This window comes from Gekko japonicus, unplaced genomic scaffold (assembly GCF_001447785.1).
Source record: "Gekko japonicus isolate JY-2015 unplaced genomic scaffold, Gekko_japonicus_V1.1 scaffold3723, whole genome shotgun sequence".
Classification (NCBI taxonomy): Eukaryota; Metazoa; Chordata; class Lepidosauria; order Squamata; family Gekkonidae; genus Gekko; species Gekko japonicus.
The window spans coordinates 36,971-58,503 of record NW_015166543.1 but is presented as its reverse complement, the minus strand read 5'-3'; the positions used below and the strand labels follow the sequence as shown (position 1 = coordinate 58,503).

At 50.9% G+C, this 21,533-nt stretch overlaps 1 protein-coding gene across 1 annotated transcript in view; it reads left to right on the top strand.

Annotated features, from left to right (window-relative positions):
* Nucleotides 1-21,533, top strand: part of CORO2B (coronin 2B) — a 55,291-nt gene extending 33,758 nt beyond the window's left edge. Inside the window, exons 3-11 of the mRNA XM_015412335.1 lie at nt 2,173-2,322; nt 5,407-5,571; nt 7,746-7,862; nt 11,083-11,187; nt 13,314-13,410; nt 14,408-14,520; nt 17,575-17,665; nt 19,323-19,462; nt 21,061-21,533. Of these exons, the coding sequence (XP_015267821.1) occupies nt 2,173-2,322; nt 5,407-5,571; nt 7,746-7,862; nt 11,083-11,187; nt 13,314-13,410; nt 14,408-14,520; nt 17,575-17,665; nt 19,323-19,462; nt 21,061-21,198 (1,116 nt within the window). The 3' untranslated portion in view covers nt 21,199-21,533. The remainder of the gene's footprint in view (nt 1-2,172; nt 2,323-5,406; nt 5,572-7,745; nt 7,863-11,082; nt 11,188-13,313; nt 13,411-14,407; nt 14,521-17,574; nt 17,666-19,322; nt 19,463-21,060) is intronic.

The following is a 21,533-nucleotide window of genomic DNA, read 5'->3' as shown; positions in this document are numbered from 1 at the left end:
GTAATATCCTTTTTAAGGTGTGGTGACCAGAACTGTACACAGTACTCCAAATGAGGCCGCACCATCGATTTATACAGGGGAATGATAATACTGGCTGATCTGTTTTCAATTCCCTTCCTAATAATCCCCAGCATAGCGTTGGCCTTTTTTATTGCAGTCATATACTGTCTCGTCATCTTCATTGAGTTATCTACTACGACTCCAAGATCTCTCTCTTGGTCAGTCTCTGCCAGTTCGGACCCCATCAAGGTGTATTTATAGTTAGGATTTTTGGCTCCAATGTGCATCACCTTGCACTTGGCCACATTGAACCCCATTTGCCACGAGGCAGCGGATGGTTCTGCAGCTTTCCCGGCATGTTCTCGGCAACAGTTTTCACCCCGGAGCTCTTCCCTCCTAAGCCATGGTGAAAGGGCACGGGAAACACAAAAGGCAGGGCTAACTCAGGCTTCTCGGTAGTATTTAACAAAGACCCCAAATGAACCACTAATAGTACGATTTCTGTAATGGGCGGACGCTATTGTCCTGCAGTTCGTGCTTGCTAACAGCATGTGAACACGGGTGATGTCCGTACTTGCCAGATATTACTGGATCTGCAATGTTTCATGAGTCCGGGGGGGGGGGGGCTTAAAGTCTGCTCTATTTGAGATAAAGCAGCAGCTCTTTGCAGAACCCCCCCCCCTTCTCTTATACCTGGCTGGATGACCTTGGGCAAGCCTAGTTCTGATAAGAGCTGTCCTTGAAAAAGAAAAGTTTCTGTCAAGAGCTCTCTCAGCCCCACCTCCCTCACAGGGTGTGTCTGTCTGTTGTGGGGAGGGGAAGGGAAAGGAGATGGTAAGCCGCTCTGAGACACCTTTGGGTAGTGAAGGGCGGGGTATAAATCCAATCTCCTCTTCTTCTTCTTTTACCTCACAGGGTGTCTGTTGTGGGGAGGGGAAGGGAAAGGAGTTTGTAAGCCGCTCTGAGACACCTTCAGGTAGTGAAAGGCGTATAAATCCAATCTCCTCTTCTCCTCCTTTTACCTCACAGGGTGTCTGTTGTGGGGAGGGGAAGGGAAAGGAGTTTGTGAGCCGCTCTGAGACACCTTTGGGTAGTGAAGGGCCATGGGGTATAAATCCAATCTCTTCGTCTTCTTCTCCAGGCAGGCACCCAACAATTTATTTGCAGCCCACTTTTCGCACTGTGACTCCAGATGGACCGATGCAGTCAGATAGCATGCGACATCTAATAAGCAATGCAATAGGACTGGGACTACAGGAATTAGGGACACTGCGAAAAAGGGTCCGACGTGATATGTCAAACAATGTGGAGAATGAAATTGCAGAATTAGGACACAGTGCAGTGAGAGCCCGTTTGGTGTAGTGGTTAAGTGCACAGACTCTAATCTGGGACAGCCGGGTTTGATTCCCCACTTCTCCACATGCAGCTGCTGGTGTGACCTCTGGTCAGTCACAAGTTCTCTCAGAGCTGTTCTATCACGAGCAGTTCTCGGGAGAGCTCTCTCAGCCCCACCCACCTCACAGGGTGCCTGTCTGTGGGGAGGGGAAGGGAAAGGAGGTTGTAAGCCGCTCTGAGACTCTGAGTGAAGGGTGGGGTATAAATCCAATCTCCTCCTCCTCCTCCTCCTCTTCCTCTTCTTCCGGATAATACATACCATATCTAGTGGCCTGGATGACCGTTCTCCTTCTTAAAGCAAAATTCCTAAACTAATAAGGTGGCCCTGTGCTCTTTGTAAAAATGCCCTCCTGACAAGTCTCTAAGAGCCAGTTTGGTGTAGTGGTTAAGTGCGCGGACTCTAATCTGGAAGAACCGGGTTTGATTCCCCACTCCTCCACTTGCACCTGCTGATGTGACCTTGGGTCAGTCACAAGCTCTGGCACAGCTGTCCTTGGAAAAGAGCAGTTTCTGTCAGAGTTCTCTCAGCCCCACCCACCTCTCAGGGTGTCTTATGTGGGGAGGGGAAGGGAAAGGAGTTTGTAAGCCGCTCTGAGACTCCAAGTGAAGGGCGGGGTATAAATCCAATCTCTTCTCTTCTTCTTCTAACTGAAATGGGGGAGCCTTCCTGGCTTTCTCTGGCAAGCGGGGGGGAGGGGGGGGCACACCAAAGCACCAACATGCCCGGGCATCTTCTGGCCTCCTCCTTAGCAACCTCTTGCTCTCCTTCCCTTCCAGGTGCGGATATGGGAGATCGCAGACGGGGGGTTGAAGCGCAACATGACGGAGGCCGTCCTGGAGCTGTACGGCCACAGCCGGCGCGTCGGTCTCATCGAGTGGCACCCGACCACCAACAACATCCTCTTCAGCGCAGGATACGACTACAAGGTGAGCAGGACGAAGGCCCCCTGCGGGTCGGCTCAGCGCAGACTTGACAGAAGCCGGGTGCTTCTTGAGAAAGTCAAATGGAGCACAGGCGCAAAGCTGCTTAGTCCCCCTTTGCTTCCTGGGATCCCTTGCGAATCGCAGTTCTGGGGACGAGGGGTTCGGTCCCGGCCTTTCCCCGAGATTCTGAAGGTGTGAGATGGGGAGAATGGCAGGTAAAGGGGTTTAAAGCCCCAGTGGCGGATATTCGGTGCAAATCCAACTCAATTTGGGTGTGGTTTTACTATAATGACAGGGTGGACCACTGGGGTCAGAGAGAGGTTTCCCACACACCAAATTTGTGCCCGGTCTTCGGTGGCTTCAGGAACTAGCCAGGGCGCACTGCCTGACAAAGCAGCTGTTGCTTCCTGTTCTTCACATGTGGCATTAACCAGTCTGGACCCTGCGGGGCTCTTGGGCACCCCTTCCTCTTGCAAGCCCCTGGGTGGGTTTCTTTGGTCACCTGGAGAAACAGGCCCCTTGCCAGGATTCTGTGGCTTGAGGGGCAAATTTGTTTCTGGTGGGGCTGAAGTTCTCAGTGCAGAAAGAAAAGCCACTTAGCCAATAGAAAGCTGTCGCCAGGATAAATCTCTCAGTTGCAAGCTGTCAGCCTCTTTAAACGACAGCTCTCAGCTGCTGCAAGTTCATCACTTCTGCGAGCCTGAGCAACAATTCTGAGAACAAGCCAGCAGGTGGGGACGATGACTTCTGTAGTCCAGAAAGGTAACATTTAGACAGAAAAACTCTCTCTTAAGGAGACCAGTTTCTGGACCTAGAGTTAGAAGGGATCCTAGAGGTCACCTACTCCAACCCCTCTTGCTCCGTGCAGGAATTAGTCAACTACAGCACCCCACTCTGCTTGAAGGAGCGCACATCCTCCTCTTCTTCTTCTTCTTGATGTGCGCTGTTGCCATCCAAGCCGCTGCCAAGCGCATATGGGAGGCATGCCTTAGAACATTTCCCACTCACCCAAAAGGCTGCACGTACCAGTGGGCGAGCTGCCTCGCAGGGAAGCTGGTCTGCCCTGGGAGGGTTTGGGTGGGATCGTGGTGAGCTAGAGTGTTGGAGGTGGGAGGCCCAGGTTCGAATCCCCCCTCTGCCGTGGATGCTTGCTGGGTGACCACGGGCCACTCTCGGCCTAATCCTGCCCCTCCGGACTGTCGTCGTAAGTAGACAGTGGAGATGAGGAGAATGATGTAAGCCACTTTGGTTCCTCGTTGGGGAAGAAGGTGCGGTATCAGTGAAGTAAACCAAATGAATAAATCCATGATCAAAGCACACACCCACACCCCGAGGCCCTGTTGACACTGATGGTTTCATTCTGCTTTTTGCACAATCTTTTCATGGAGATGCTGTTTTTAGCAATGTTTTTTTTAAATCCGGTTGCTTCACTGGAGCTTTTGCTCGGGTGGCCTCCTTGTACAGCCGGAGAGGCGGGTGATAAAAAGTTCCAGTGCCCTGTTCCAACATCTAGCGGTGGACGAGGGGTTTCCCTGGCTCTTCCGCCTTTTTCTCCCTAGAACTCAGGGGGACCCAATGAAGTTGATGGGCCAGAGATTTGGGAGAGACAAAAAGGAATACTTCTTTGCTCAACAATTAATTAAACCCTGGAATTCTCTGCCAGTGGAAGTGGTGAAGCCCCCCCCCCTTTAAAGGGGGATTAGATAGTTTACAGAAGAGAGGTCCATCAATGGCTGCTAACCATGGTGAGTAAAGAGAACCTCCATATCCAGCGGCAGTCAATCTCTGAAAGTCAGTGCTAGGAGGCAGAATCAGGGGAAGGCCTCGGCCTCTATGCCATGTTGTTGGACCTCTAGAGGAACTGGTTGGTCACTGTGTGAGACAGGAGGCTGGACTGCATGGACATATGGAGCAGAGGTCCATCAGTGGCTGTTAGCCACAAGGTATAGAAAGGAATTCTCGGTCTGGGGTAAGTGATGCTCTGTATTCTAGGTGCCTGGGGGGGGGGGACAGTGGGAGGGCTTCTAGTGTCCTGGCCCCACTGCTGGACCTCCTGATGGCCCCTGGTATTTTTGAACCAAACAAAGGTTAGTGAAAAGGAGGGCCAATATTAAAACCTTTCCATAAACAAAGGTACATGTATTTATTGATAAACTTTTTAAGCCCTTGATATTGTTATGTTTTATATACATTGGTTGTAATTGGGCCCCTATATATGTTTTTAAATTTGTTATTATCAATAAATACATGTACCTTTTTTTATGGAAAGGTTTTAATATTGGCCCTCCTTTTCACTAACCTTTGTTTGGTTCTGGAGTTTATTGTTAGGTTCAGTTTTTTTCCCTTCTTGTTGCTGCCCTGGTATTTTTGGCCGCTGTGTGACACAGAGTGTTGGACTGGATGGGCCATTGGCCTGATCTGATGTTCCTATCAGGGGAAGGCCTCAGCTTCTCTGCCCTGTTGTTAGACCTGCAGAGGAACTGGTTGGCCACTGTGTGAGGCGGGAGGCTGGACTAGATGGACCACTGGTCTGAATCAGCAGAGCTCTTCTGATGTTCTTCTCAGAGGAAGGCCTCAGCCTCTATGCCCTGTAGTTGGCCCTCCAAAAGAACGGGTTGGCCACTCCGTGACACGGGATGCTGGACTAGATGGACCCTCACTCTTCTGATCCAGCAGGGCTCTTCTGATGTTCTTATCGGGGGAAGGCCTCGGCTTCTCTGCCCTGTTGTTGGCCCTCCAGAAGAACTGGCTGGCCACTGTGTGAGACAGGAGACTGGGCTAGGTGGACCCTCCCTGGTCTAATCTAGCAGGGCTTTTCTGAGGTTCTTATCAGGGGAAGGCCATGTTCTCTATACCCTGTTGTTGGCCCTCTGGAGGAACTGGTTGGCCACTGCGTGAGACGGGATGCTGAACTAGATGGACCTTCACTGCTCTGATCCAGCAGGGCCCTTCTGGCGTTCTTATTGGGGGAAAGCCTCGGCCTCTCTGCCCTGTTGTTGGCCCTCCAGAGGAACTGGTTGGCCTCTGTGTGAGACAGGAGACTGGGCTAGATCCAGCGGGGCTCTTCTTATCTTCTTCTGTCCTCAGGTCCTCATCTGGAACCTGGACATCGGTGAGCCTGTGAAGATGATCGACTGCCACTCGGACGTCATCCTGTGCTTGTCCTTCAACACGGACGGGAGTTTGCTTGCCACCTCCTGCAAAGACAAGAAGCTCCGGGTCATTGAGCCACGGTCCGGCAAAGTCCTCCAAGTAATTGCATTTATGTACTTACGTTACTGCCAGCCTGCCTTTCTCCCTGAAGGCAGGTTGCACCGTAGAAATTGAAGCAGTCAAAAGGAGATGACGTATAGTAAGTAGTGCAATAGGACTAGGATTACAGAAGCAGTCGGATTACTGAGCGGTCGGGTTACTGAGAGGGCGGGTTAGAACGGATAAAAGGAAGTCCTTCTTCACCCAAAGAGTGATTAACACATGGAATTCACTGCCACAGGAAGTGGTGGCGGCTACAAGCATGGGCGGCTTCAAAAGGGAATTAGATAAGCATGTGGAGCAGAGGTCCATCAGTGGCTATTAGCCACAAGGTATAGATAGGGGCTCTGGGGCAAGGGATGCTCTGTCTTCTTGGTGCTTGGGGGGGGAGGCAACAGTGGGAGGGGCTTCTAGTATCCTGGCCCCACCGCTGGACCTCCTGATGGCACCTGGTATTTTTGGCCGCTGTGTGCTACAGAGTGTTGGACTGGATGGGCCAATGGCCTGATCCAACATTGGCTTCTCTTATGTTCTTATGGGAACTCTCAGTCTGGGGCAAGGGATGCTCTGTATTTTTGGTGCTTGGAGGAGGGCAACAGTGGGAGGGCTTCCAGTGTCCTGGCCCCACTGCTGGACCTCCTGATGGCCCCTGGTATTTCTGGCCACTGTGTGAGACAGAGTATTGGACTGGATGGGCCATTGGCCTGATCCAACATTGGCTTCTCTTATGTTCTCTTATGTTCTTATAGGAACTCTCGGACTGGGGCAAGTGATGCTCTGTATTCTTGGTGCTTGGGGGGGGCAAGAGTGGGAGGGCTTCTAGTGTCCTGGCCCCACTGGTGGACCTCCTGATGGCCCCTGGTATTTCTGGCCACTGTGTGACTCAGAGTGTTGGACTGGATGGGCCTTTGGCCTGATCCAACATTGGCTTCCCTTATGTATTAGCCTATGTTGCCAACCAATGGAGTTCCTTCTTGTTAACTGAGCAGGCCATTGCATGCATGAGGTCCCAGGTTCAAGACCTGGCTAGTCTACTTTGAGAAACTCAGGTGCTGAGAGAGACCTGTCTCTGTCTGAAGAGCAGAACATGGCAATCTAGCAGGATACATAAGACTGCTTCATATGTCCAGTTGCACATTACAGTGTTTAATTTCTTTCACGCTGGGTGTATAAACTGTATGTCCTGCCTAGGACATAAAACAGACTGTGGAAGTCAGTGGCTTTTTCAAATACATCTATGAGTTGGTGAGAATGTATTTCCTCTCCTTCCAACAATTTATTTATTTATGTATTTATTTATTTCGGTTTATATCTCGCCTTTCCTGCCCAGGCAGGCTCAAGGCAGTGTACAGCAGTTAAAGTACAATAAAACACAGACGCGAAAGCGCAATGCAATAAATTACTATAGAATTTCACAACAACGGTATATATAAAAGTGCAGTTGAGTGCAGATGGCTATTGCTGTAAGACGATCCAATGTCGCTAAACCAGTGTCCGAGTTTTCCTGAATGCCATTAACATGTGGGCCGTAACAGTTCAGTTTTTAATTGCTCAATCATCAGTGGCAGCTCCTAATCGAAGGCCTGGTGGAAGAGCTCAGTTTTACAGGCCATGCGGAATTGTAAAAGGTCCCGCAGGGCCCTGATGTCTTCCGGGAGGTCGTTCCACCAGTGTGGAGCTGCCACTGAGAAGGCCCTGGCTCTAGTGACGGCCAATCTGGCGTCTTTCGGACCAGGGAGAGTCAGGCGATTTTGCGACCCTGATCTCAGTGCTCCCTGGGGGGACATATGGGGAAAGGCAAAGTTTTCTGTAAGAAATCTTTCACTAAGCAAATTTCTGTAGAAGCAGCATTTGGAGAAAAAGCATAAGTCATATCAAGACCATGACAGCTTGGTGAGGATTTTATTCTGCCGTTTTCAGGCACAAGTGAAAGTTTTCTCATCAGAGAATCAAAATTTAACCCGAGAAAATTGAAGGGGATTCGCCGCCCTTTAATTAATCGGACATTCTCTTGGACGGAGCACGATCCGGCATCCAAAGCGTTCTGAAGGCCTATTCAGAACCAAGTCCGAACCCATTTGTCAGAATTGGCTTAAGCTGAAAAGTGCACAGATTGCTTGCCTGGATCTGACCCCAAGCCGACCTCCTGCCGTGACGTGGCTTTATCTTTGCAGGAAGCCAACTGCAAGAACCACCGCGTGAACCGGGTTGTCTTCCTAGGAAACCTAAAGCGCCTTCTCACGACCGGAGTTTCACGGTGGAACACCAGGCAGATCGCCCTCTGGGACCAGGTCAGAAAGCGCCTAAGCGCGGACAGGTGGGGGAGGTGGAAGAATAAGCAGTGAAACATGGGGCGCGATCACACGTACAATTAGCCCCGCCACAGGCGTGAATGTCAGGCATCCACATGTGGGAAGCGCCCTGCATCTGTCAGCAACCCGTTTTGCTCCGCCACAGAGGCGGAGTTCAAAGACAATGGGGGAAATCCGGTAGTAAATGGTTTGCGACGGGCTACAGACGGACTTTCCCCTGTCTGATCACTTCAGCGCGCTCTCATGGCGTCGGGAGGGTCTGGTCAGGCCACCCCGACTCCGTGCCATTGTCCCCCCCCCCTTCGCAGTATGTAAAAAGTAAAGGTAAAGGTTCCCTTGCTCGAAAGCCAGTCGAGTCCGACTCTAGGGTTGCGGTGCTCATCTCCGTTTCAAAGCCAAAGGGCCAGCGCTGTCCGAAGCCGTTTCCGTGGTCATGTGGCCAGCATGACTAGACGCCAAGGCGCACGGAACGCAGTTACCTTCCCACTGAAGTGGTCCCTATTTATCTACTTGCAATTTCTTGCTTTCGAACTGCTAGGTTGGCAGGAGCTGGAACTAGAGACAGGAGCTCACTCCGTCATGCGGCACATTCGGGTCTCGAACTGCTGAACTACCGGCCTTCCACAACCTGCAGTTCAGCGTCAAACTCCATAGGGAGCCCTCAGTGAGGGGATGCAATTCACCGATTCCTCGTTGAAGCGCATCGGAAACAAAACTGCAAAAAAACCCCACAACCCGACTCATCTGTGGTTTGCATCTGGTCACGCAGTGGCGGGCTGTGCCCGCAGCGTCCAAGGACTGTGTGATTGCGCAACTGCGGGTCAAATTCCCCCGGAGGAAAAAGCCCCCCTTTAACCCCCCCCCCCCCGCTTTATCTCACGGGTGTGACCGCGACCACAGTTTGGGTCCAGTGAGAGCCAGTTTGGTGTAGTGGTTAAGTGTGCAGACTCTAATCTGGGAGAACCGGGTTTGATTCCCCACTCCTCCACTTGTACCTGCTGGTGTGACCTTGGGTCAGTCACAAGCTCTGGCACAGCTGTCTTTGAAAAAGAGCAGTTTCTGTCAAAGCTCTCTCAGCCCCGCCCACCTCACAGGGTGTCTGTTGTGGGGAGGGGAAGGGAGAGGAGTTTGTGAGCTGCTCTGAGACTTCGAGTGCTGGGCGGGGCATAAATCCAATCTCTTCTTCTTTTTCTTTAAGACCTACAAAGTTTAATTCTGGGTATAAGCCTTCGTGTGCATGCACATGAAAGCTTATCCCCAGAATTAAACTTTGTCGGTCTTAAAGGTGCCGCTGGGCTCTAACTTCGTTCCGCTGCTTCAGCCCAACACGGCGACCCACCTGAATTAAACTCGGTTGGTCTTCAAGATGCCGCTGGACTCAAACTTCATTGTGTTGCTTCAGCCCAACACGGCAGCCCACTTGGATCTAATAAGCAGAGAAGGCATTTGCTCAGTTCGTAACTTGAGCAGAGTCGCAACGTCTGGTGGAGGTCCTTCGCTGCCACAGAGAAGAGGAGGATCGGTGGCACATTGCTTCCGTACAGCACTGCTGTGGGAGGGTCCCTTTTTTGTGAAATCAGACACAGGATGCGACGGCAGTTTGGGATGTCCGGGGGTTTAGAAGCATCCCTTGCCTAGGTGCAAGTCTGGAGCTCCACTTTTGACACCTCCTTGACAGCTGACATCTATTTGTCTGTGTGTGCGTGCATGCCTGGAAGTCATGTTTGACTTCCGGCGACCCCTAGTGGAGCATGAACGTTTCAGAGGTATGGCTCACTAATGCCTGCCTCAGCGTCCCAGCCCTTGTATTCCTTGGAGGTCTCCCTTCCAAATACTTGCCAGGGTCGGCCCTGCTTCGCTTCCGAGATCTGACAAGATTGGGCTTGCCTGAGCTATCCCGGGCGGGGCTTCCCATTGGGGCTTTCTGTGTTCTTCCCCTCCAGCCCTGTTTGTCTGTTTCCCCTTGATCTGTTAGAAGTTTGTCCCCTCTGGAGCAGGGAAGCGGGGGTTGCCTTGGAAGTGAGGGAAGTCCGCAGTTGTGTGACTGGAGGAAATGCAAACGGGATGGTGGGCAAAGGACGGCTCAAAACCTGTGCACAGTCAGAAGTGACTGTCTTTAACCCTCCCCTAGCAGAGCCAAGGAGCTGCGGTGGCTCAAGTGGTTAAGACGCTGAACTGCAGGCTCTCAGCCCTGGCCTACCGTACGGGGTTGTTGTGAGAAAGTGGAAGAAGGGCGGCGAACGATGTTCTACAAGCCCCTCCGAGTCCCCACTGGGGAGAGAAGCGAGATGTGAACCCATTCAGTGCAAGGAAGGAAGTGCAGTCTTTGTTCGAGGGACACCTCAGGATGGACTGAAAGAGCTCCACAAATGGAGGTCACACACACACACCCGCACCCGCCTCCCACTGTGATCAGCCAACGAGATCCGCATGCAGGGCTCTTTTTGTAGAAAAAGCCCAGCATGGACTCATTAGCATAATAGGCCACACCCAACAGCAAAACTCATTAGGCCACACCCCCATGTTACCAGAAGTGTGGTCATCCAGCCACACCCACCTCTTGCTTCTTATTCTGTTTACCTTGTTTGTTGTCAATCCCCAGGGCCTTTTTTGTAGCAGGAACTCCTTTGCATGTTAGGCCACACACCCCTAATGTAGCCAATCCTAATGAGTTCCTGCTGTTGGGTGTGGCCTATTATGCTAATGAGTTCCTGCTGGGCGTGGCCAACTTGGGAGCCAGCCGGAACTCCGTTCCTGTGCGCTCCTGCCCAGAAATAGCCCTGCGCATGCCAAACCCGTCAGGGCACCAAGCTCCTAGCTCAAACTGCCCATGCATTCCTGGGGGGGGGGGTCGTACCCGAGACTTACCCAAACTGCTGTTTCAGAGTGTGTCATAACCATTATGGATGCAGAGGAGGGATGCCAAGTCAGGGTTGGGAAGTTCCTGGGGATTTGGGGGGAGGTGGAGCCCGGGGAGGGTGGGGTTGGAGGAGGGGGTGGGCCTCGCAGCAGGGTGTCATGCCAGAGAACCCACCCTCCAAAGCAGCCATTTCCCCCAGGGGAACTGATTTCTGTCACCTGGAGATCAGGTCTAATTCCGGGAGATCTCCAGGCCCCATCTGGAGGCTGGCAACCCGAGGCTGAGAACAAGGCAGGCTGGGCGTCTGAAGCGGCTGATGCCTCCTTCCCCTTCTTGCAGGAAGACCTCTCCATGCCCTTAATAGAAGAGGAGATCGACGGTCTCTCCGGGCTCCTGTTCCCTTTCTACGATGCCGATACACACATGCTGTACCTGGCGGGCAAGGTGGGTGCTGCGTTGCCTTCCGTCCAGCACAGGTGGGAAGGGACAACGTGTGGCGAGGCATTCTGGACTCCTCTCTGAGGTCTGAGGTCCATCAGTATAAGAAGAGGTCCATCAGTGGCTATTAGCCACAAGGTATAGATAGGAACTCTCAGTCTGTATTCTTGGTGCTTGGGAGGGGGCAACAGTGGGAGGGGCTCCTAGTGTCCTGGCCCCACTGCTGGACCTCCTGATGGCACCTGGTGTTTCTGGCCCCTGTGTGACGCAGAGTGTTGGACTGGATGGGCCACTGGCCTGATCCAACAGTGGCTTCTCTTATGTTCTTATAGGAACTCTCGGTCTGGAGCAAGGGGTGCTCTGTATTCTTGGGTGTTGGGGGGGCAACAGTGGGAGGGCTTCTCGTGTCCTGGCCCCACTGCTGGACCTCCTGATGGCACCTGGTATTTCTGGTCGCTGTGTGACAGAGTGTTGGACTGGATAGGCCATTGGCCTGATCCAACCTTGGCTTCTCTGATGTTCTTATGGGAACCCTCAGTCTGGGCCAAGGGATGCTCTGTATTCTTGATGCTGGGGGGGGGCAAGAGTGGGAGGGCTCCTAGTGTCCTGGCCCCACTGGTGGACCTCCTGATGGCACCTGGTATTTCTGGCCACTGTGTGAGACAGAGTGTTGGACTGGATGGGTCATTGGCCTGATCCAGGATTGGCTTCTCTTATGTTATTTATTTATTTATTTTAGGTATTTTTACCCCGCCCTCCCCGCAAGCGGGCTCTTATAGGAACTCTCAGTCTGGGGCAAGGGATGCTCTGTCTTCTTGGTGCTTGGGAGGGGGGCAACAGTAGGAGGGCTCCTAGTGTCCTGGCCCCACTGGTGGACCTCCTGATGGCACCTGGTATTTCTGGCCACTGTGTGAGACAGAGTGTTGGACTGGATGGGTCATTGGCCTGATCCAGGATTGGCTTCTCTTATGTTATTTATTTATTTATTTTAGGTATTTTTACCCCGCCCTCCCCGCAAGCGGGCTCTTATAGGAACTCTCAGTCTGGGGCAAGGGATGCTCTGTCTTCTTGGTGCTTGGGAGGGGGGCAACAGTAGGAGGGCTCCTAGTGTCCTGGCCCCACTGATGGGTCCTCCTGATGGCCCCTGATATTTCTGGCCACTAGGTGATACAGAGTGTTGGACCAGAGGGGCCATTGGCCTGATCCAACACTGGCTTCTCTTATGTTCTTATAGGAACTCTCAGTTTAGAGCAAGTGATGCGCTCTGTATTCTTGGTGCTTGGGGGGGCAAGAGTGGGAGGGCTTCTAGTGTCCTTGCCCCACTGCTGGACCTCCTGATAGCCCCTGGTGTTTTTGGCCCCTGTGTGACACAGAGTGTTGGGACTAGTTGGGCCATTGGCCTGATCCAACATTGGCTTCTCTTATGTTCTTATGACCTGCCTCATCCAAGAAGCATTTAGGTACATCCAAAGCACCTCCAGGTTTCCTCTCTTTGAGCTGGAAATGAACCAACTAGTTCCAGTGTTCCCTCTAAGCTGAGTTAGTTTGAGCTAGCTCACAGCTTTTTAGCCTCCGGCTCACGCATTTTTGTCTTCGCTCAGGAAGGAGGGCTCCAGAGCAAACTGACTCGTGCAGCAGCCCAATCGCTCGCTCACAACTTTAACGCCAGTAGCTCACAAAGCAGAATTTCTGCTCACAAGACTCCACAGCGTAGAGGGAGCATTCGTTTTAAAAGCATCAGGCAGTTCCTGGGGGGAGATTAACCAGAGAGCTCCCGCAACTGTAGATTTAAAATCTGGAGAGGGGAACCAAGATCCTAAACATGCATACTTGGAAGCAAGCAAGCCTCCTTGTGACCAACTAGACTTGCTCCAGCGTAAATGCCTGTCGAACTTGGGTGCTAATTTGTCACCGCTGCCCCGGTGGTTCACCTGTAACATGGGGAAAAGGCCAAAAGGTTTCGTTAGGCTGCCGTGAGGAGAAACAAGATTGCACGGGTCGCATGCGTTCAGAAGCCGGAACGGCGTCGGCCTGAGGAGCCCCTCACGGGGAACCGCCGAGACTCTCTGCGGGATCCCTTTTGTGTGTGACACAGCCGAGTCCACGGTGTCCCTTCTTGCTCTGTTCCCCAGGGAGACGGGAATATCCGCTACTACGAAGTCAGTACAGAGAAGCCATACCTCACCTATCTCATGGAGTTCCGCTCCCCGGCCCCACAGAAAGGCCTCGGTAAGGGGGAGGGGAATGTTACGTGACCGGGTCTTGTGGTGTGGGAATGGCCTTTTTGTGGCTCCTCCATCTCCCCTTCCTTCAAGTTCCTCAGCCTACCCCTTCCCCCTCCGTTGAGCCCCCCCGTACCTCGGCCCCCTCGCTTTCCTAGCCCCTGGGCCTTCTTGCCCCAGTCTGCCAGCCAGCAGCCTCCCTGTCTCTGCCTGTGTCCCGTGTTCCACCCTGGAAACTTTGGGTTCCCCCCTCAGCCAAATTTGGCCAGGTTATGGCCTCACAATGATACCCAGGAGAGCCGGTTTGGTGTAGTGGTTAAGTGCAGGGACTCTAATCTGGGAGAACCGGGTTTGATTCCCCACTCCTCCTCCACATGCAGCCAGCTGACCTTGGGTCAGTCACAAGTTCTCTCAGAGCTGTTCTCTCAAGAGCAGTCCTCGAGAGAGGTCTCTCAGCCCCACCTGCCTCCCAGGGTATCTGTGGTGGGGAGGGGGAGGGAAAGGGGACTGTAAGCCGCTCTGAGACTCCTTCGGGTAGTGAAGGGCCATGGGGTATAAATCCAGTCGTCTCCTCCTCTTCCTCCTCCTCCCAATGCAGCCACCTTGGTGAAGTTTAGCCAAGTCTGGATCTGGTCAGCACCTGGGAGACTCCACCCCCCCCTGGGAGACTCCCCCCCCCCCCCCCGAACACCCCCATCCCTTTATGCTGCCTGGAGACTCTCATGTAGGAAAGGCAGGATAGACGCATAAGAGACAAGGCTTAAAGTCAGCGTCTCTGACTGTAATTACACAGCCAGACACTGTGTGGCTGACCTTTCCCCCTCACCAGTTAGAGTATTCATGAACATTCCTTGCCAGTGCATGCAGTTATCAAATGGCTGGAGGGACCTTCTTACCCTACCAGAGAAGAGTCCATGGGGAGAAAAGAAAACAGAACAGCTGTAGAATGGTGCCTTTCTCTACAAACAGCCACATTTCCTTAAAAAAACCCCTTTTTTTTGCAGGGGTGATGCCGAAACACGGCCTGGAGGTGTCCGCGTGCGAGGTCTTCCGCTTCTACAAGCTCATTACCCTCAAGGGGCTGATTGAGCCCATCTCCATGATTGTCCCCAGGCGGGTGAGTGCTCAGGACCCCCCCACCGAAAGCAGCCCCCGGTTCGGTCCTGTAAGGATTTCAGCTCGGAGTCAGCTTTTGCGGGCAAGCTCATTTTTACGCGAAACTAAACCCGTGTTTCTTCAGCACTCGTGGGCCTCCTCCGCCAGGGTCTTCAAGGCCAGGACTCAGTGAACCCCGTCTTGCCTTGACTACCTTCCTTTTCTGGGTGGAAGCGCACTGTCGGGTCTCGGCCGTAGTCACTCTCGCCAGACTCTTGTATCAGCAAGACTGGTTTATTGAGAAGTGAAAAAGTTCCAAGCGTGGACAGATGCTGTGTCAGAACTGACAACCAGGCGCCAGGACTGAACCTGTACAGTATGCAAGACGCCCCCCCAAGGTACACTACCCAATCAAGAGCTAGTTTGGTGTCGTGGTTAAGTGCGCGGACTCTAATCTGGGAGAACCAGGTTTGATTCCCCACTCCTCCACTTGCAGCTGCTGGATGATCTTGGGCAAGCCATAGTTCTGTCAGAGCTGTTCTCTCAAGGGCAGCTCTGGAAAGAGCGCTTTCAGCCCCGCTAACTCACAGGGTGTGGGGAGGGGAAGGGAAAGGAAAGGAGTTTGTAAACCACTCTGAGACTCCGAGTGAAGGGCGGGGTATAAATCCAATCTCTTCTTCTTCTTCTTCTTCAATCAATATCCTCATTTAGCCCACCAAAGGTCCAAACTTTCCCAAAAGGCCGCCCCCACACCTGTCGCTAACCGTTGCACTATCTAGAAATTCCCTGCCCCCATGGTCAGGGTGGGCGCTGAGATCATACGTTTCCCAGGCCTCCTAGACTACTGTACTGCATGAGCCGATATTCACACACACCCTTTCTAGCCAGAAAGAGAAACAGCATGTGGACGAAAACAGACTGAGTTCTTCTGACAAAGCAATTAACCCCTGAGGCTCCAGAATTGAGGGGTACACATACATAGTAAAGGTAAAGGTTTCCCTTGCTCGAAAGCCAGTTGAGTCCGACTCTAGGGTTGCGGTGCTCATCTCCGTTTCAAAGCTGAAGAGCCAGCGCTGTCCGAAGACGTTTCCGTGGTCGGCATGACTAAACACCGAGGCGCACGGAACACTGTTACCTTCCCACCGAAGTGGTACCTAATTATCTACTTGCAATTTCTTGCTTTCGAACTGCTAGGTTGGCAGGAGCTGGAACTAGAGATGGGAGCTCACTCCATACACAGACCTTTATTGGCATATGTGAATTGAGGGGTAGAAAGACCACATCAAATGACAAGTGAGGCTCGAGCTGGACTCACACTGAGCTGCTGCCTGGAAAACTACCTCTGCTGCAGGACTGGGAGCTTTCGGAGGGGCAAATGGAGATGTTTGATAATGTACTGGCACAGTTTGCATTCCAAATGGCAGTTGTGTGTGTGTGTGGGGGGGTATTACCCAGTCAATCCAAAAGGCCATAAATTCGGCTAAGCATTAGGAAGAATTTCCTGACAGGTAGAGCAGTTCCTCAGTGGAATTCAGTGGAACAGGCTTCCTCGGGAGGTGGTGGGCTCCCCTTCTGTGAAGGTTTTCAAGCGGAGACTTGTTGTTCAGTCGCACAGTCGAGTCCGACTCTTTGTGACCCCATGGACCAGATCCCGCCAGGCCTTCCTGTCTTCCGCCATCCTCTGAAGTTGGCTCAATTTCATGTTCGTTGCATCTATGATGACACTGTCTAACCATCTCATCCTTTGCCGTCCCCGTCTTCTTTGACCTTCAATCTTTCCCAGCATCAGGGTCTTCTCCAGTGAGTGCTCCCTTCTCATTGGGTGGCCAAAGTATTTGAGCTTCAGCTTCAGGATCTGGCCTTCCAGGGAACAGTCAGGGTTGATTTCTTTTAGGATGGACTGATTTGATCTTCTTGCAGTCCAAGGGACTCTCAAGAGTCGGCCTTATAACAGCAATGTGGATTCTGGGAACTGAGGCAGATCATGCGAGGGAGGGCAGGAAGGCTTGCCTCAGCGCTTAGTTCTCGTGGCCCTTTCTGACACGCCCAGGGCAATGCCGATCGCCACTTTGGGGGTCAGGGAGCTATTGTTCTTTAGACTTACCTTACTTGCCACAAATTTATTTGTTAAATCTTTTACCAGATCACTGTAATAAAATGAATCAATATGGGATAACATATAGGTTAACTTCAGCTTGAATTGTTTTTGCTAAGTATTGGAAACAAGAAAAAATACCCTCAAGAGAAGAATGGATATATAAACTGTTGGACATCACAGAGACGGACAACTTGACATTGACTGTACAAGGAAAAGATGATGATATATTTAAAGAAAGATGGAATAGACTGTATAAATGGTTAGAAAAGAAGTAATGTAACAGACTCAAAAGAATGGTCACGACTTTATTGTAAGCGAGACATCTCTTAAGAATGATGTAAAACAACATAAATAAAAATTGGGGGGAGGAAAGGAGGGGGAGCTATTGTTCTCCAGGCCAGTTTGGCCTGGGATGCTGGAGGGTTGGTTTTTCCTCCTCCTCTTCCAATCATAGAGCAGGGGTCACTGGCGGTGGGGGGGAGGTATCTGTGAATTTCCTGCATTGTGCAGGGGGCTGGACTAGATGACCGTGGAGGTCCCTCCCAACTCTGTGATTCTATGATTCTGTGAAATTGGCATCATTCTGAGAATGAGGGAGGGGCTGTAGCTGATGACCTCCAACTCTTGGAGGAGTGAAGACCTGCTCTTTTGGGGTACGTGTCACTATTTTTTGCTAGAGCATTCAAAAAAATCCCTTTTGGTGGCTAACTATTTCAGTGTGGCTAGTACATAAGAGCAACCCTGCTGGATTAGACCAGTGGCCCATCTAGTCCAGCCAGTTCCTCTGGAGGGCCAACAGCAGGGCACAGAGGCCGAGGCCTTTCCCCGATGTTGCCTCCCGACAGTGGCGTCCCCCTCTGAGCATGGAGGTTTGCTGTAGTCACCACGGCTAGTAGACGTTGATAGACCTCTCCTCCCTGACTCTGCCTGATCCCCTTTTAAAGTCATCTGTGCCTTTCTCTTGTCTCCTCATTCTAGTCGGAAACGTACCAAGAGGATATTTACCCCATGACGCCGGGAATAGAACCGGCCCTCACCCCGGACGAATGGCTGAGTGGAACCAACAGAGGTGAAAGTGCCGACCCCGCGTCGCCTTGTGAAGCCGTTTAGAAACGCGCGGTCTGAACCCAGCAGCAAAGAAGGACCCGCTCTTTTCAGGAAACTTCAGGACCCGATATAAAAACTGTAGTCTTAAACGTGTCAGGATTTGGAGTTGTAGCCGACCAACCACTAGCTGAATGCAGCAGCAGCAGCAGACGTGGATTCTCCCCCCTACCCCCACACCCAGTTTCCCTTCCCTCTAGCAGTCTTTGATTCGGGAAGGATTTTATCTATCTATTTAATAGCCTGCCCTATCCCATGATTGGGCTCAGGGCGGCTTACAGCATAAAATCTATAAAACAGTGAAACCAATAAAACAGTAGATGGCACGACAGACAATAACAACCAGTGCCCAATGATATTATTTAAAACAGCAAGGCACTGGAAAGGGGGCGTAAACAGGGGGGCGTCTGCCGTCTCAACAGCTCCATTTTACTGGCCCTGTCTCACACAGTGGCCAACCAGTTCCTCTGGAGGTCCAACAACAGGCCATAGAGGCCAAGACCTTCCCCTGATAAGAACATCGGAAGTTGCTGGATCAGACCAGGGAGGGTCCATCTAGTCCAGCCTTCTGTCTCACACAGTGGCCAACCAATTCCTCTGGAGGTCCAACAACAGGCCATAGAGGCGAAGACCTTCCCCTGAGAAGAACACCAGAAGAGCCCTGCTGGATCAGACCAGTGAGGGTCCATCTAGTCCAGCATCCTGTCCCCCACAGGGGCCAGCCAGTTCCTCTGGAGGGCCATCAACAGGGCAGAGAGGCCGATGCCTTCCCCTAATAAGAACAGCGGAAGAGCCCTGCTGGGTCAGACCAGTGAGGGTCCATCTAGTCCAGCCTCCTGTCTCACACAGTGGCCAACCAGTTCCTCTGGAGGGCCAGCAACAGGGCAGAGAGGCCGAGGCCTTCCCCTGATGTTGCCTCCTAGCCCTGGGATTCAGAGGATTAGTGCCTTTGAATATGGAGTCACCCCTCAGTCATCATGGTTAGTAGCCACTGGCAAGCAGGGACCCAGCTGAGTTCACCAGGAATTTCCCCTTTCAAACTGGACCCATATTATAGTGGTGTCTCACCATTCACCCTGCTGTGAAGATGCTATAGAAACGGGTCTTTGCTGCCAGTGGGCATCATATTGGCTGCTGACAGAACCTTTCACTGATGTTGATTTCTGGTTGACTCCACTGCCTCTGAATGTGGAAGTTCCCTTTAGTCACCATGGTATAAGGGCATTCTTCTTCACACACAAGGCATCCCTGTATTCCAACAAGGTGTTAGGCTAAAGGAGTTGCAGTTCCACATTCTGGCCAGCTATGTTGGTGGCGCTAAAGAGCAACACTGGGCTGAGCGTCCCCAGGAAAGCTGCAGTGATGCTATGGAAACTGAAGTGCTTTGGTTCTACTTGGGCCCTTTCCAGGCTCATGAAGTACACCAATCAGATTAGGCGCAGCTCATTCTTGCCCCCATGGGAGCCAGTTTTTGCCCAGCTAGGACAGACAGTGCAGATCAGCAAGAACTGGCTCCACCAAGTTCCACCCCTACACCTGAGCCCGGAAGATGTAACTGTCCCAGACAGGAGGAAAAGGCAGAGAGAAAGTTTCATTTGACATGTCTCTCTCTTTTCGAAAAGATCCCATCCTGATGTCTTTAAAGGAAGGCTACAAGAAAACATCCAAAGCAATTTTCAAGGCACCTGCAAGGGAGAAAAAGAGTGTCGTCGTGAATGGATTCGATCTCTTGGAAAACGTACCACCCAGGACAGAGAATGAGGTAAGGAAGCCAATAAAATAGCAAAAAGCCCAGTAGCACCTTTAAGACGAACAAACTTCATTGTAGCATAAGCTTTCGAGAAACACAGCTCTCTTCTGACGAAGAGAGCTGTGTTTCTCGAAAGCTTATGCTACAATGAAGTTTGATCGTCTTAAAGGTGCTACTGGGCTTTTTACTATTCTGTCTCCAGCTTCAACATAGTGCATGTATTTTTTCATTCATAATCACCTAATTTTCCAAGCTGGCTGTCGGGGCTTTGAGATAACATCTTCAAGGACTTTGCGGGGCCAAGAAGACAGCCTGCCACCCGCCCTGCCTGGCCCCACGCTTCCCCTTGCGAATGGCACAATGATCCGTTTACCGAGGGAGGGGGAAATGGGATGCCTGCACGATTGCTTGCTGTTGGATCGCCCCCGAGACCGAGGTCGTTCGGCCCGGTGGTCCAGTCTTTCCTGCTCCCGGGCGTGACAGCCCTTCCGATCTAATTCTGATGTGATTTATGACAGCAAGAGCCAGTAAAACAATACAATTCTGATATAAGAAAGATTAAAACCGTAATAACATAGCAATAGTATAAAAACATTAACAAGAGAAAATTAATAAAATCAGTAAGAGAAAATACTATTAATAAGAGAATCATACCATCTTTTCAGCTAAAATAAGTTTACGTTTCCTAATAGCTAAGCAACAAAATTTTGCCGCAGCGTAAGTCACTGAGCTCTGGACGTCTTCTAGGAGGAATTTACGAAGGACTTCTGGCCTAAAGTCAAGATAAGACTGCAGAGGGCTAAATCTAGACAGAAGGGGTAGTATAAGATGGTCTCATTCCTATTGATAGAATCTGCAGAACAGGAGGACATGAGTAACTGATTCCACCTAGAGATGTAAAATTTTTGGAAATTTTGAAGCTGGGAAAAAAAATTTCCGTTTTTTTTTTGGGGGGGGGGAATTTTCGGAAAAATTGAAAAAAAATGCTACATTAGCACTTCTTTTTTCTTTTCCAGATTGAAAGTCATTCTGTTACTTTAGGAACATAAAATATGACTATGGACATTTTACTTGTCATGAAATTATCACAACTAGCATATTAAAAATATAGTGTATCCAAACAATTATTACAAACAGAATACCCACCCACATGAAAAAACAAAACTGAAACCTTTTCATTTTCTTCTGACAATAGCACCTCATAAAGGAAGAAATGCATCTTGTTCTTGCATTGGAGAGTTCAGTTGGTAACCTAGGACTTGCTTGTCCTCAGTGCACAGAAATTAGATCAATCTGATACCATATATATATATATTTTAGAAATGATTTGGAAAATATTTGAACACCTTGTCTTAAAATATTTTATTCATGATGTTAAAATAAAATGTTCCATAATCATTTTTTTCCTTTTCTGTTATTTTTTCAATTTTTTGAGAAAAAACAAAAAAGGCTTCAGGAAAAAATGGGGGGAAACCGTTTCCCCACAAAAATTTTCCGGGCCTTCACATCTCTAATTCCACCATAGTAGCCATGCATGGGCATATACGTTCATGCATTGGAACTCGAGTGAATTTACCTTGCAGTACTCTCTCTTTCTCTTCCACCTTCAGCTCCTCCGCATGTTCTTCCGGCAACAGGATGAGATCCGGCGGCTGAAGGGGGAGCTGTCTCAGAAGGATATCAAAATCAGACAGCTACAGCTGGAGCTGAAGAACCTGCGCAATTGCCCGAAGAACAATGAACTCTAGGGGACACTCTCGAAAACAAACTTTGTTTCTACCCAGTCTTTAATTCTCCTGTCCCCACTTAACACAAGATACTACGGGCCAGAGACGGTTGCGCAAGGAGCCCTGAGTTCACTGGAAAGTCCGTGCTTCTTGTGTGGTCTTTTAACTCGCACTAAAAAGGCGCTCCCCCCTCCCCCTGGTATAGCTGAGAATGACAGCATGAAAGAGTACGAGGTTTCTATTTACATCCCAGAGTTTCTCTTGGAGTGAGTAGGAGAATCAGTTTTGTTTCTCAATGCTGGGGGGGGAAAAGTTGCGGAATTAACCAAAGGGCACAGGTCTTAATGTAAACCTTA